Here is a 15,546-nt window from a genome sequence, read left to right as displayed (position 1 = left end):
TGCCCAGAGGTGTTCCACCAATGCTGGGAATAAAGGGAATGACCAACCCAGGGAATGACTGGGTGAGGGAACCTGTGTGACCAGGGCTGGGATGGGCAGCAGCTCTGTGCTCCAGTCCCTGAGCCCTGGCCTGACCCTGCAGCCCCACAGGCAGCAGCCGCTACGCCTCCTCAGGGGAGCTGAGCCAAGGCAGTTCACAGCTAAGTGAGGACTTCGACCCAGATGAGCAGAGCCTGCAGGGCTCTGAGCTAGAGGATGAGCGGGACCGGGACTCCTACCACTCCTGCCACAGCTCAGTCAGCTACCACAAGGACTCGCCACGCTGGGACCAAGATGAGGACGAACTGGATGAGGAGCTGGATGAAGAGCTGGATGAGGACCTGGAGGACTTCCTGGAGGAGGAGGAGGAGGAGCTACCTGAAGACGAGGAAGAGCTGGAGGAGGAGGAGGAGGTGCCGGATGACATCCGAGGCTATGCCATGCGAGAGGAGGTGGCCGTGGCTGAGCCCAAGGACTTCAAGCGAGTCAGCCTTCCTCCTGCTGCCCCCGAGAAAGAGGACCAGGCCCCAGCCATGCTCACTGAAGCCCCCGACGTACCCAAGGTGGCCCCTGAGCCAGCCGTGCCTGAGGAAGTGCCTGCATCTGAGCAGGAGCCTGAGGCCCCCAAGGCTGAGGAGAGGTAATGGGAAGGGATTGAGTGTATCACAAGGTCACAGGGTCAGTGGTGTTATGGTAGGGTCAGTGTAGACCTGCGGAATGGGGAGGAGGGCTCTCATAGAGTCATGGTCTAGGATGGGATAGGAGGGTCTTGGCAATCAGAAAGGGCTCAGTGGGGTCAGAGTGGGTCAAGCAGGGTCATGAAGGCGTCTTGGGGGGTTGGGAGGGACTGGAAGGCTTTCCAGCGTTGGAGAGGTCACAAAAGCATCAGAAGAATGTTGGGCAGATAGGATTACAACGTTGCAGAAGGTCCAGGAAGGTGGCAAGGGGACACAGGGGGACCCAAAGGTGTCAGAGAGGTGCTGGGTGTGTGGGAAGTGGGGAGGAGAGCTGAGCATGGTCGGAGGGGCCTGGGTGGGTCCTTGCATCTCTGACGTGCCAGAGAGGCCGTGGAGGGCCCAGCATCACTTAGACGGTGGAGGGTGGAGGGAGTGCTGGCTCCGGAGCATCGCGACACCCCTTGCCTCAGTTTCAGGCCACGGGAAGATGAGGAAGGACAAGAGGGTCAGGACTCCATGTCTAGAGCCAAAGCCAACTGGCTGCGAGCCTTCAACAAAGTGCGGCTGCAGCTGCAGGAGGTGAGTGACAGCAGCAGCCTGGCCACGCCCAAGCCTCACCCACGCCCATGACCCGGCTGGCCATGCCGCTTCCCCGCTCCTCCCAAGCCCCAGTCTACTACTTAGGTCCTTTCCCGGGCCCTGCCCACGCCAGCCCCTGCCACCCACTTCCCCTTCCTTAGCCCCACCCACACCCGCCCTGGCTCCAGCGTCCCCATTCCCAGCTCAGCGCCTGCCCAATCGGACTCTTCCCTGGCCCTACCCATGCCTACCTACTCTCCCGTGCAACCTGCTGGCTCCACCGAGCCCCAGTCCCACCTCCCCAGGGCAGCCCTGGATTTCTAAGTGGGGAAGAAGGAGAGGGACTGAAATTAAGCTGAGAGTGTGGCTACGGCCAAGTTCAGGCGCCGGGTTCATGGACAGGGATACAGGTCAGAGATAGGAATGGACGTCAGGGTTAGGGCAGCAGCCAAACATTAGTGTTCAGGGTTAGACTTGGTGTTAGGGGAAGAGGTCAGTGCTTGGGGTCACACTGGGTGTCAGTGTTGGGATTAGGGAAAGGTCTGAAGTCTGATTGGTATTGAAAAAGGAATTAGGTGAGAAACAGAATTAATGTCAGGGTCAGGATGACTGTTTAATGGGCAGCAGGAATGAGGCCATTCATTCACTGCTTTATTCATTCAACCTTCTCTGGGCTGGGGACAGAGCAGTGTTGTTATCCAGAGCGACCTCCCAAACTGGGGTGAGGCTGGCAGGAGGAGGAGCTCCTAACCAGACTCCCAAAGTCTCAGACCATCAACCATCAGAGCTACAAAAGTTTCAGGTCAAATTTCTTATCAGTCATGCAATAGAATTTTCTTTTACTACACATTCCCATGACTCTAGATTCAAAGAGTAGCAAAGAATGTGAAAAGGCTATTGACTAATTTTCCCTAAGTCAACAAATTAAATGAAAAATGCAGCAGCTACCCTTGTGATGAAACCAATAATATTGCAAGAAAAGATGAACATGACCTCTGGGTTTCGTAGACGGGGCATAAAGCTAATCTGGCAATCAGGAAAACTCACCAAAGGAGGTGATGCTTCAAAGAATTTTAATAGTATTTCAGGAGAAAGTGCCAGACCATTATCCCTGCCCTGCCTTCCCCCCCTGCCCCCCCCCCATGCCCGGCCCCATTATGCCACCCTTTAGTTACATGGTGGGAGGTGTTGACTTTGGTTCTGAAAGTGAAGTTACTCAGTTGCTCAGTCGTGTCCAACTCTTTGCGACCCCATGGACTGTAAGCTCCTCTGACCATGTGATTTTCCAGGCAGTAGTACTGGAGTGGATTGCCATTTCCTTCTCCAGGGGATCTAGCTGAGATCTAAATGATAGATGGAGGCTGGTTGAGAATGAAGGTGGGAAAGCATGCAAACAGGTGGTGCAGCTTGGGCAAAGGCCCTGGGGCATGAGATCAGATAATCAGGTGAGATAATCAAATGATAGGATCTTATGAATGTTGTTCAGTTCAGTTCAGTCGCTTAGTCGTGTCCGACTCTTTGCGACCCCATGAACCAGAGCACTCCAGGCCTCCCTGTCCATCACCAACTCCTGGAGTTCACTCAAACTCATGTCCATCGAGTCGGTGATGCCATCCAGCCATCTCAGAATTCCAGGGCTATAGAGCATGAGCTGTTGCTTGAGATGATGCTCAAAAAAGTCCTCCATTTTCACAGACAAGGGCACTAAAGTTCACTGCAGTTGGTGGCAGAGAGCATCCCCTTTCTTCTCATTTTACAGATGGATAAACTGAGGCCCAGAAAAAGTCAGTGAACTCCCTAAGGATACACAGTGAGGACTAGGACCCAGGCTTTCTGACTTCCAGCACAAAGGGGAGACGGTTGTGGGTGTGGTGCCTGTGCTGACCTGGGAAGGGGCAACCACACTGACTATCTATCTGTCCTGCAGGCCCGGGGAGAAGGAGAAATGTCCAAGTCCCTGTGGTTCAAAGGCGGGTGAGTAATGGATCTTGGTGGGGAGAAAGAAGTTTTGAATCCAGAGCCTGAGGCTGGTTCTCACCATAGCCTCAGCCCAACCAGAGCAGGGAGAGATTCCATTTAGACAGGAGACAGATTGAGCATGAGTGAAATAATGTAGCCACTGTCATAAGACACTCATGACCAGCATGAGCCAAAGATAGTAACACATCAGATCCTCACAATGAACCCATGGGAGGCCCACTACCTCTATTTTACAGATGAGAAAACTGAGTCCAGAGAGGTCTTACCCAAGCCACTCATATAATTCAAGACCAATGTAAGGTAAAGAAGAAACCCACTTCCTGCATGATACAGCTGCAACCTTGGAGTGAATTTTTTGCTCCAATTCTGCATTTCTCAGATTTTTGCTACAGTTGCTGGCTGTTTCATGACACTAGTTGTTCTTACATGGAACATTTTTCATGTCTAGTTTCTTAAGTTACTGATTTTCCAGGGTGCTTTTTCAGCATTTGTGCATTCCAGCACAATTCAACCCTTAATTCCTGGGGAGAGTAAGTGTGGTTAGAGGATGCGAAAGATGTTTGTAAATTACACTAATATTTTAAATGGCAGCTGGAGGGTTACTGTTCCGTTCAGTCGCTCAGTCGTGTCTGACTCTTTGCGACCCCGTGGACTGTAGCCTACCAGGCTTCTCCATCCACGGGATTCTCCAGGCAAGAATACTGGAGTGGGTTACCATTTCCTTCTCCAGGGGATCTTCCCGACCCAGGGATCGAACCCGGGTCTCCTGCATTGGAGGCAGACGCGTTAACCTCTGAGCCGGTTACTACTTTCCCTTATACATACTTTGAAGCTTGTGACTCCCAGGTGGGCAAGTGTCCCAGGTGGGGAGCCCTGGAAGCAGGGTCTGAAAGTGGGGCTCCTGTGTGCATGATTTATGCAGGAAGCGCTCTCAAGAGTGCTTCCCTCACAGGCAGGGCCAGGTAGGGGAAGCAGCCAAGCAGAGACATAGTTCAGATGTCTCCAAGCCTCTGTCTGATCCTTCAGGGAGTGCTGGTGCGTGAATAGCAAACCAGGGCTTGTTCGGGGTCATTGGTCACAGGCATCACTCTCATTGGCCAATGGGAACATTCAGGAGAGTAACCACACCTGAATTGTCTCCAGGATTAGTCTCTCAGTAAAGTGAATTTGGACAGGCCGCGGGGCATCTGCCACAGCCGTCATTCCAATTCACCAGCTATGCCAAAGCAGTAGAGAGGAAATAGCACATATACCATTTCCTGTTTCCTCCTTCCTATGGGCTTTGAAGTCCCTTCTTCCAGGATAGACTGTAAATGTGCACATATATTTTCCATTTTGAGCATAAAGTTTTCATTGATTTCTTAAATACGTTTTTATTTAGATTTGCCTTAATTCGAATTTTCATTAAATGTGGGCAGCTGCGTCATCTCCCCATTCCTTAGACCAGGAAGTTGAGGCCCGGTGTCTTTGTTTCTTAGGGCTGCCCTAACAAACTGCCACAAATGGGGCCCTTAAAGCAACAGCATTTATCCTCTTGAGGTTCTTGGAGGCCAGAATTCCAAAACCAAAGTGTTGGCAAAGGTCATACTGACATCTCTCGGGGAGAACCCTTGCTTTTCCAGCTTCTGGTAGTTGGAAGTCCCTGGTATTCCTTGGGTGGTAAACGAGTCACTCCAATCTCTGACCCTATTCTCACACCACTGTCTTCTCCTTGTGTGTCTCTCTTCTTATAAAGATACCACTTATATTGGATTAGGAATGTATCCTACTCCAGGATGATCTTGTCTTAACTAATTACTCCTGCAATGACATACTGAGGGTTAGGTCTTCAATGTGTCTTTTGTGGAGACATAATTCAACCCTTAATACCTGGGGAGATTAGGTATCTTCCCCAGGGCTAAGATGATGTCTGTTGAAGGAAGGGGGACTTCCTTGGGCCCTTGACGTCCCTGGGTGTCTTGCAGCCCTGGCGGTGGTCTCATCATCATTGATAGCATGCCAGACATACGCAAGAGGAAGCCGATCCCACTCGTGAGCGACCTGGTGAGTGCCTGTGCCCTCCCCTCCCCCAGCAGAGCAGCCCTGCCTCAGGCAGTGCTCAACCTGTACAACTGCCCATGGCAGACCTGGGGCTAGGGGCTGGCAAGGCATTCTCTGAGACTAATGTGATCTGATTTCTATTCTGCGTGCTGCCTGGACACTTCAGGCCATGGTAAGTGATGGCAACCCTTGAATATCCTCCCCAGACCCCCACCCCACACTGGGATCTTCCAGCTGGCCCCTAGCACATGGGTTCTGGGGAGGGAGCCTTGCCGTGTCCTACAGTTCACTGGTGGGGAAGAAAGCAGGTTACTCCCCACTTTGGTTCATGCTGTGGCTGGTGGTTTTGTTCTGTGGCTGGTGACCATGGCCACATGTAGTTCCCTAGTCTGGTCCATGGTGATGAGGGATGGTTGAGTCAGAGATGTGGCGCTGCTCCCCTTCCAGGGTCTCTTCTAACTTGGAGTTTCTGTTACTTCCCAATTTTGTGTGTGTGTGTGTGCCATTTTTGCTCTCACTGCTGTGACCTGTTTCCTGTTTGTAACTGTGACCTGAATCGGTGGTTGATGGCCTCAAACTATGGATTCTGCTTGTGGTGATAACCCCTGGGTGTCAATGGACCCTTCTGACTCCCTTGGTGACTTCCCTGTTTCCAGTCCCTTGTCCAGTCCAGAAAAGCAGGCATCACCTCGGCCTTGGCATCCAGCACTTTGAACAACGAAGAGCTGGTGCGTGGGGCTCTTTTCCCCAGGTTGGAGGGTGGACTGGGCTCGGGGCTCCTGGAGGAAAGGAAGTGGGGTGTGGCAGAGACAGGCACGCCTCACTTTACAGAATTCGACAACACAGCAGCATAGTCTATGCACCGGAACCGTGGATTCTGACAGTGTGGAGGTGGGGGCGGTACGGGGGACTTTACCACACTCAGCAAGACGGGGACGTGGAGGGGGGAGAGGGAGAGGGAAGAAGCCAGTGCCCCCCGGTTAGGGCTCTATGTCACACGCCCTACTTCCCCCGCAGAAAAATCACGTTTACAAGAAGACCCTGCAAGCCTTAATCTACCCCATCTCGTGCACGACGCCACACAACTTCGAGGTGTGGACGGCCACCACACCCACCTATTGCTACGAGTGTGAGGGGCTGCTGTGGGGCATCGCGCGGCAGGGCATGCGCTGTACCGAGTGCGGTGTCAAGTGCCACGAGAAGTGCCAGGACCTGCTCAATGCAGACTGTCTGCAGCGTGAGTGCTGGACGCTGGCGGGAGCGGAGCAGAGACCGGGGGGAGGGACTGTTAATAATAGGGGCGGGGCTCTGACGAGGGGCGGGGTGGGGCGGAGCTACGCCACTGGATGGTGGTGGGAAGGAAGTGCGGGAGGTCCTAGAGTCGTGGGGCAGGACTCAGGGAGGAGCTAAACTGTACACCATGGAAGGATACGCGTGCGTGCTCAGTTGTGTCCGACTCTCTGCGACCCCACGAACTGCAGCCAGCCAGGTTCCTCTGTCCATGAAGATTCTCCAGGCAAGAATACTGGAGTAGGCTGCCATGCCTTTCTCTACGTTTGGCAGGAGGGTTCTTTACCACTAGCGCCACCTGGGAAGCGAATAAACTGTACAAGGGGCGGGCTTAATCGGAGGTAGAGGTTTTCCACGGAGAAAAATGGATTATGGTTAGGGTTAACTCAAAGGACAGAGAGGACTCAAGTTGGGCAGAGGAGCAAGGGAAGGGGAGGGACTTGGCGAGGGCTGGGGTCAGAGCAGGAGGGGACTCACGTGGACAGGAGGGGCTAAGACAGGGGGTGGGAACTTTAGGGGGAAAGGTCTGTTTGGGGGAGGATTCAGAGAGCTGGTAGGAACTCTGGTATCTCTAGTGCTTCCCAAGTAGCTCAGTGGTAAAAGATCCGCCTGCCAATGAGGAGGCTTGGGTTCGATCCCTGTGTCTGGAAGATCCTCTGGAGAAGGAAAATGTGGGTTGCCACCCACCCCAGTATTCTTGCCTGGGAAATCCCATGAACAGAGGAGCCTGGCGGAGTCAGGGCTGTCGCTTCTGGGAGGGGGTGCACTGTGTAAGGTGACGCCTGTCTGCGTCCGTCCGCAGGGGCGGCGGAGAAGAGCTCCAAGCACGGGGCGGAGGACCGGACGCAGAACATCATCATGGTGCTCAAGGACCGCATGAAGATCCGGGAGCGCAACAAGCCCGAGATCTTCGAGCTCATCCAGGAGATCTTCGCGGTGACCAAGACTGCACACACGCAGCAGATGAAGGCGGTCAAGCAGAGCGTGCTGGACGGAACATCCAAGTGGTCGGCCAAGATCAGCATCACTGGTGAGGCCGTGGAGTGGGGGAGGGGCTGCCACGGGGTCCCATCTTGGCCTCCTGTGCTCCCTCCCACGCTCCTTCCTTCCCTTTGCTACACGTATCTGAGGGTTTCCGTGACTTTCCCTTGGCTGTGTGTACGCGTTTGCGCCCACAGTTGGGCATATATGTCTCCAAACGTGTGTGCATGAAACTATCAGGGTGTATCTCGGTTGGTAGACTCCAGTACTGTTGCCTGGAAAATCCCATGGATGGAGGAGCCTGGTAGGCTGCAGTCCATTGGTCGCTAAGAGTTGGACACGACTGAGCGACTTCACTTCACTTTTCACTTTCATGCATTGAAGAAGGAAATGGCAACCCACTCCAGTGTTCTTGCCTGGAGAATCCCAGGGACAGGGGAGCCTGGTGGGCTGCCGTCTATGGGGTTGCACAGAGTCGGACATGACTGAAGCGACTTAGCAGCAGACTTAGCAGCAGACCCTAAAACCAGACCTGAAGAAGAGATCAGGTCAAGCAGTTTATCTGGGAGGTGAACCCAGAAAGCACCCAGGAATATTGGGAAGTGACACCGGGAGGGAATAAGTCCTACCAGGTGGTTCTAGTGGTGAAGAACCTGCCTGCCAATGCAGGAGACATAGGAGAGGCAAGTTTGATTCCTGGGTCGGGAACACTCCCTAGAAGAGGGCATGGAAACGCACTCCAATATTCTTGCCTGGAGAGTCCCATGGACAGAGGGGCTATAGGGCTACAGTCCTGGAGGGCTATAGTCCATAGGGTCTCAGAGTCAGACGTGACAAGCGATTTAGCATGCGCGCTGGGTGCCACCTAGCAAGCGATGTAGTGGATGTACTGGACACCTGCAACCACTAGGGGACAGTATTGAGCTCCAAGACCTGCAAGGTCCTTCCCAGGGACCAGGGCCTTGTAGTGTTTATCCGTTTCTCATCCTCCTTGGGATTTCCTGGGAAACCGATGACAAGATGAGGATTTCAGGGCAGATGGGTATCCGGGATGTTGTCCCAGAAAGTCCCAGTGGGAGATGGAGACTTGGATGGAGTGGGAGATGCCAGCAGGAAGGATTTAAACAAGTAGTTAAGCAGGACTTCCAGACCCTCTCTGAATTTGGGAGCAGGGAGGTAAGAAGCTCAGAGGATGCCAGTCAGGTCATACTGTGGGCAACTGGCGGCTCAGTCCTTCTGGGGACTTTATGGGGGCAGTGTAGAGCATACGCCTGAGAGTGACCCGCCCCAGGGGTGACCCTGGGGCACCTTCACCTTCTTTGGGTGAGGTTTCCCCGGCGTCGTTGAAGCGCGAGCACATCGCGCGTGTGCAGTGGGCATGCGTACGGCTCCTGTGGCCAGGGCAAAGCCCTCAGTCCTCGTCACAGGGGTTCCCCGTGGAGCCTGTGGGAGCGACTGTTCTTGGCCTGCCTACTCCTGGAGCCCACATGTATATTTGTTTTGTGTCTTCCAGTGGTCTGTGCCCAGGGCTTGCAGGCAAAGGACAAGACGGGATCCAGTGACCCCTATGTCACCGTCCAGGTTGGGAAGACCAAGAAACGGACAAAAACCATCTATGGAAACCTGAACCCCGTGTGGGAGGAGAACTTTCACTTGTAAGTGTCTGGCTGGGGCCCCCGTTCGGAGCTCCCTGTGGGGGCAGCTGATGGCGGCGGGGAAGGGTGGGCGGCTTCCAGAGCCCGGCCCGACCTCCTCCCTCTGCAGTGAATGCCACAACTCCTCAGACCGAATCAAGGTGCGCGTCTGGGATGAGGACGACGATATCAAATCTCGCGTGAAGCAGCGGTTCAAGAGGGAATCCGATGACTTCCTGGGTCAGACGATCATCGAGGTGCGGACACTCAGTGGCGAGATGGATGTGTGGTACAACCTGGGTGAGCAACGGTGGGGTTCCGCGGCGGGGGGGGGGGGTCCGAAGTGGGGAGCCCGGCTGGAGGGAACAGACAATGTCCGGAGGAGTTAGTCTAGGAGCCCAGCCTAATGAAGGAGGCAGGGTCTGTGGGGCCCCATCTAATCAGGAAGGCAGAGTCTGTGAGCCCAGTCTGAGAGGAGCAGGAAGCCCCCAGGCTGAAAGGGTGAGCAGAGCCTAGGCATCTCTTAGTTCAGTTTGGGAGAGTGAGGGAGGGACAGAATCTCCGTATCCCATTCTGATGCGGAGGCAGAAAGAAGACCAGAGGATCCTAGTGCACGGAGAGAGGCACAGAGCCAGGCATCTAAACTAAGAAGGGGAACTGAACTTTGAGAATCAGCATAAGGGAAGAGGGAGGAGGTAGATTTGGGGATTCCCAGTCTGAGAAAATCCCATGGACGGAGGAGCCTGGTGGGCTGCAGTCCGTGGGGTCGCTAGGGGTCGGATATGACTGAGCGACTTCACTTTCACTTTTCACTTTCATGCATTGGAGAAGGAAATGGCAACCCACTCCAGTGTTCTTGCCTGGAGAGTCCCAGGGACAGGGGAGCCTGGTGGGCTTCCATCTATGGGGTCACACAGAGTTGGACACGACTGAAGTGACTTAGCAGCAGCAGCAGCAGTCTGAGAGTGGGAGCTATAGACCCAAGAACTCTAAGAAGAAGAGTAGAATCTGTGAGCCCAAACCAAGGGCAGAGGAAGATCCCCAGTCTGAAAGGGGTGAGCAGAGTCTTGGAACTTCTTAGTTTGGTTAGAGGAAATCTAGATCTCCCATTCTGATGGGAGAGGCAGGAAGCAAGACCTAAGGATACTAGTCTGAGGAAAAAGGCACAGATCCAGGAATCCTGTCTAAGAGGATAAGTAGATTCTGGGGAGCTTGATCTGATGAGGAAGACAGAGTCTGAGAGCTCAGCCTCGGGAAGAAGCACAGCTCTGAGTATAAAGGAGATGCAGACCAAGGGATTTAATCTGGGAGAGGAAGCAAGATCTGGGATCCTAGTTAGAAGGCAGACACAGGGCTTAAGAATTCTAGTCTAATGGGAGAGACACAAGTCTAGAGAGCCAATCTAAGGAGAAACTCCTAGGCCTTATCAAGGAGTCTGGGAGGCCTGCAGTGAGGCATCTGTGAAAATAGCGCGGGGCTATATTGGGAAGTACTGACACTGCCATCATTTCTGCTCTGCAGACAAGCGGACTGACAAATCTGCTGTGTCAGGTGCCATCCGGCTACACATCAGTGTGGAGATCAAGGGTGAAGAGAAGGTGGCTCCATACCACGTCCAGTACACCTGTTTGCACGAGGTAAGGCCCACTACTCCACCTTGCCTTTGAAGTTCACCTTCATCTCCCACATTCCCTCCACTCACCATTCCTACCTGCCCCAGCTTCTTCTTCCTCTTTCTGACCACACCATCCTCTGGGCCTCTGAGACTGTCCCCCATGCCATTCTTTCTGCTCAGAAAACTCCTCCCCATCAATCAAGTTCCATCTTCAGCGCCCCCTCCTCTGGGAAGGGGAATGGACGCCCACCAGCAAGCTCCAGGTCCTCCATCTGTCTCAGCCCTGAACACTCACAGTTAGGTTCTTTGTGCCAAGTTTTGTCTCTTCTAACTGCCTGGGGGTTCCTAGAGAGCACTCAGTTTGTTGATTGAATGGATGAAGGAGTGCTGAGTGGATAAAAAGTGTGTGGAAAGATGAAAGGATGGGTGGACGGATGTGTGGCTGAATTGTTGGAAGTACAGATGAGTTGAACTGGTGAATGGGGGGTAGTTAGATAGATAGATGGGTGCGTGGATGGATGGACTGATAGATGGTGGATGGAAAGATGGATGGATGGGTAAATTGATGGGTGGATAGATGGGTGGATGGTTGAATGGGCTGATAAATTATTCAATGGAGAGATTAAGCTGTGGGTAGCTAGATGGGATAGATCGATGTGTGGCTGAATTCGCCAGAGGGAAGATTGAGTAGATGGGTGAATCTGGGGGTTGTGGGAATGGTGGACAGGTAGGTGAGTGGATAGAGGAACGGATGGAAGGAAGGGGGTGGATGGATATGTGGTTCTACTGGAAGTATAGATGTGTGGGTGGGAGAATTTTGGAGAAGGTGGGTGGATGTGTAGATGCACAGACAGGTGGGTGATAGATGGGTGGGTGGGTGGTTGATGGGTAGAAGGATGAATTATTGGATGGACAGGGAAGTTGTGGGTAAATGTATGGGATGGATGGCTGTGTGGTTGAACTGTTGGAAGGATGGATGAGGGATAACTGAAATTTGGGGTAGTTGGATGGCTGGATGGGTGGTGGATGGACCAAAGAGATGAATGAATTAGTGAGTAGACAGATCAGTGGATGAACTCAGCTGCCGTCTACCTGGGATCTCTGACCCTTGGTGTCCCCTTACATTCTTGATGACACCTTCTCCCTTGTGGTGGCAGAACCTGTTCCACTTCGTGACAGACGTGCAGAACAATGGGGTCGTGAAGATCCCAGATGCCAAGGGTGACGATGCCTGGAAAGTTTACTATGATGAGACAGCCCAGGAGATTGTAGATGAATTTGCCATGCGCTACGGCGTCGAGTCCATCTACCAAGCCATGACGTAAGGCTGCAGGCTGAGGTGGACGTGAGGCGCAGGAAACTGGCGGGGAGGGGTGGTTACCAAGAGGACACTGGCAGATCTGGAGTGGAAGGGGCTCTTGGGAGGGGAACCCAGAGAGAAGATGAATGTGGTCGGGGTTCTATAATTTTCCTGAAGGCTAGGGAAGTGACATTGGTGGGAAATAGAGTGACAAGGATGACTGCTGGAGACCGAGGCAGAGATAGGGCAATTGAGAGAAGAGACAGACACTCAGAGGGCAGAATCAAGCAGAGGGTAAGGGGATGGTTTGAGGGGCTGGGGGGCTGTCTTAGCGGCATTCTGGGGTCTGGACAGCAGACCCAGTGCTTCCCATTCCCTCCCACCAGCCACTTTGCCTGCCTCTCTTCCAAGTACATGTGTCCTGGGGTGCCTGCCGTCATGAGCACCCTGCTTGCCAACATCAACGCCTATTATGCTCACACTACCGCCTCCACCAACGTGTCTGCCTCCGACCGCTTCGCCGCCTCCAACTTTGGGGTCAGTTCCAGAAGCAGAGACCTAGAGATAAGGGAGAGCTTGATCCTGTGCTGGTCAGACCTCATGTGACTCCCAGATCCCCAATCTGGACCTCACTTGCTGTGTGACTTTGCACCATTCAGTTCCCCTCCCTGAGCCTAATTTTGCCCCTGTGTTGAATGGAAATGGATGTTATGAGGGGTCAGTTCAACAGTGGATGGGGTGTGCGTAGTGCGTAGCAACCTCTTAGCCAATGTGTCAGCCAGCTTTGGCTGATGCACTTGATCTCCAAGTCCCTGCTTTCGCCCAACTTCCTCCTCCACCTCTACCTCCTCAGAAAGAGCGCTTTGTGAAGCTCCTGGACCAGCTGCATAACTCCCTGCGGATCGACCTCTCCATGTATCGGGTGAGAAGTGCACGTATGATGATTCACTCACCACATGCATGTGTGTGCCTGAAGGGACTGCTGCCAGCAATCGTGCATGTCAGAGGACCCATCTTAACATGTGGGATGTGTTCCTCCAACACGTGCGCACATTGTGGGCAGCACCTGCTCAACACGTTTAGTACATCCAAGAAGATACCCCCAGTTACTTCAAGATGTTCTCAATTGCCCCTAGCACACCTCTTGAAACTTGGAGGCTCTGTGTCTCCCCTAAGATGTGATCTCCCATCAACCCCCAGCCTTCTTCCATAACCCCACCTCCCTTCCATAGAATAACTTCCCAGCCAGCAGCCCAGAGAGACTCCAGGACCTCAAATCCACTGTGGACCTTCTCACCAGCATCACCTTCTTTCGGATGAAGGTAAGTAAGGGGACCTAGTTCCATTCACTCTCCGAGAAGGACACTCCAGGACTCTTAGGTCCTAACCAGTAACATCTCATTTGGAAAGCAGGGCCCACTCTCAGTGACCCTGTGCTTTCATATTGCTACATCATTTCCTTAAACACAGGTCCCCCTGTAGCCACTTTCTGGGTACCTCCTGTCCCAATTTGCACAACCATGCCCTTCTGCCTTCCTCCCTCCAGGTACAAGAACTCCAGAGCCCACCCCGAGCCAGCCAGGTGGTGAAGGACTGTGTGAAAGCCTGCCTCAACTCTACTTATGAGTACATCTTCAACAATTGTCATGAACTCTATAGCCGAGAGTACCAGACTGACCCGGTGAGGACCCCAGATGAAGCAGAGGGGGCCAGGGGGCTCCAACTGGACCCTGGTCTGAGTCTTACTTCCCAAGTGATTTAACTCTTCTCGACCTCCGTATCTTCCCCTGTAAAATGGAGTCATAAACCCACACCTCAGGATTGAGGAGGAAATTCAATGAGATGCAAGCTTTAGATAAAGTATAGTTAAGTACTTAGAATCTGGTACACAGTTTGGTTTGGTTAGTACATCCAAGAAGATACCTCCAGTTACTTCAAGATGTTCTCAGTTGCCCTCTCAATCAGTTTGTTTTTAAGCGTTTCCCAGGTAGCTCACGTTATGACCAATATAGATAGCATATTAAAAAGCAGAGGCCAACCAAGGTCCGTCTAGTCAAGGCTATGGTTTTTCCCGTGGTCATGTATGGATGTGAGAGTTGGACTGTGAAGAAAGCTGATCGCCGAAGAATTGATGCTTTTGAACTGTGGTGCTGGAGAAGACTCTTGAGAGTCCCTTGGACTGCAAGGCGATCCAACCAGTCCATTCTAAAGGAGACCAGTCCTGGGTGTTCGTTGGAAGGACTGATGCTAAAGCTGAAACTGCAGTACTTTGGCCACTTCATGCGAAGAGTTGACTCACTGGAAAAGACTCTGATTCTAGGAGGGATTGGGGGTGGGAGGAGACGGGGACGACAGAGAATGAGATGGCTGGATGGCATCACCGACTCTATGGACATGAGTTTGAGTGAACTCCGGGAGTTGGTGTTGGACAGGGAGGCCTGGCGTGCTGTGATTCATGGGATCGCAAAGAGTCGGACACGACTGAGCGACTGAACTGAACTGAACAGGTAGCTCAGTGGTAAAAATCTGCCTGCCAATGCAGGAGCTGCAGGAGTCAAAGGTTCAAACCCTAGGTTGGGAAAATCCCCTGGGGGAGGAAATGGCAAACCACTCCAGTATTCTTGCCTGGGAAATCCCATGGACAGAGGAGCCTGGCAGGCTACAGTCCATGGGATCACAAAGAACCAGATTGACTGAAGCGTCTGAGCGCAAACTTAGTTGAGTCTGGCATAGTACAATGTGCCTGCAGTAGAGTCCCTGTTCAATAAGTGTTGAGTTGACTTGAATTTCTTCAGTTCAGTCTTGAACTCAATTTATTTGAGTATTTATTTATCTGTTTGAGATCTTTCAACACATTGTTTACACATAGAATATCCCAGGATTGTCAATGAGGTTTCAAGGAGTTTATACTCTACTAGGGGGAAAGTGTATAAATTGGAAATTTACAACCAGAGTTATTAGCACTGGGATGGAGAAATCACACGAGGCTGTGGGAGCTGAGCCCTTCCATCAGCTTGGGCTTCTGATAAGAGATAACACATAAGCTGAATTCAGCTCAATTTTCTTTTATTCTGTTCATTTACATTCAGATGACTTGAATTGAAATCAAGTAGCTCTTAACTGGGTTGGGATGAAGTAGGTTAAAGTGGGTTTGGTTTAGTGCAATTATTAATATAATAATCAGTTTAGGTCTGTTTCTTTCTATTCACTTGACTTAAGTTAAAATTGCTCTAGGCTAATTAGGTGAGCATCACCAAGTTGGACTGAGTTGAGTAAAAATTATTCATTTCCATTTAGTTTATTTGAAATTGTTCTTGACTGGGTTGGATTGGCTTGAGTTAGGATGAGCTTGGCTGTTGGATTAGGTATAGTTGAGTTCCGTTGAGTCGGACTTATTTCAGTTGAGTTTAA

The 15,546-nt window shown here is 52.3% G+C and overlaps 1 protein-coding gene across 6 annotated transcripts in view; it reads left to right on the top strand.

Moving 5' to 3' along the window:
• Positions 1-15,546, top strand: part of UNC13A (unc-13 homolog A) — a 69,570-nt gene that overhangs the window by 27,832 nt on the left and 26,192 nt on the right. For 5 of the 6 annotated variants that reach the window (XM_088839174.1, XM_088839177.1, XM_088839175.1 and 2 more), the window contains exons 10-24: positions 143-679; positions 1,187-1,295; positions 3,223-3,269; positions 5,240-5,318; positions 5,972-6,043; positions 6,333-6,552; positions 7,408-7,635; positions 9,100-9,241; positions 9,351-9,520; positions 10,742-10,857; positions 11,993-12,156; positions 12,522-12,672; positions 12,989-13,057; positions 13,368-13,457; positions 13,682-13,816. In XM_088839174.1, the coding sequence (XP_088695300.1) occupies positions 143-679; positions 1,187-1,295; positions 3,223-3,269; positions 5,240-5,318; positions 5,972-6,043; positions 6,333-6,552; positions 7,408-7,635; positions 9,100-9,241; positions 9,351-9,520; positions 10,742-10,857; positions 11,993-12,156; positions 12,522-12,672; positions 12,989-13,057; positions 13,368-13,457; positions 13,682-13,816 (2,329 nt within the window). Of the gene's footprint in view, positions 1-142; positions 680-1,186; positions 1,296-3,222; positions 3,270-5,239; positions 5,319-5,481; positions 5,488-5,971; positions 6,044-6,332; positions 6,553-7,407; positions 7,636-9,099; positions 9,242-9,350; positions 9,521-10,741; positions 10,858-11,992; positions 12,157-12,521; positions 12,673-12,988; positions 13,058-13,367; positions 13,458-13,681; positions 13,817-15,546 lie in introns of all 6 variants that reach the window. The other variant, XM_088839176.1, reaches the window with a different exon arrangement.

Source organism: Moschus berezovskii, chromosome 8 (genome assembly GCF_049115385.1).
Source record: "Moschus berezovskii isolate FMDL1 chromosome 8, NW_MosBer_1.0, whole genome shotgun sequence".
In the NCBI taxonomy this organism is placed as follows: Eukaryota; Metazoa; Chordata; class Mammalia; order Artiodactyla; family Moschidae; genus Moschus; species Moschus berezovskii.
The sequence above is the reverse complement of the archived record's forward strand: the minus strand, read 5'-3'. Positions and strand labels throughout refer to the sequence as shown.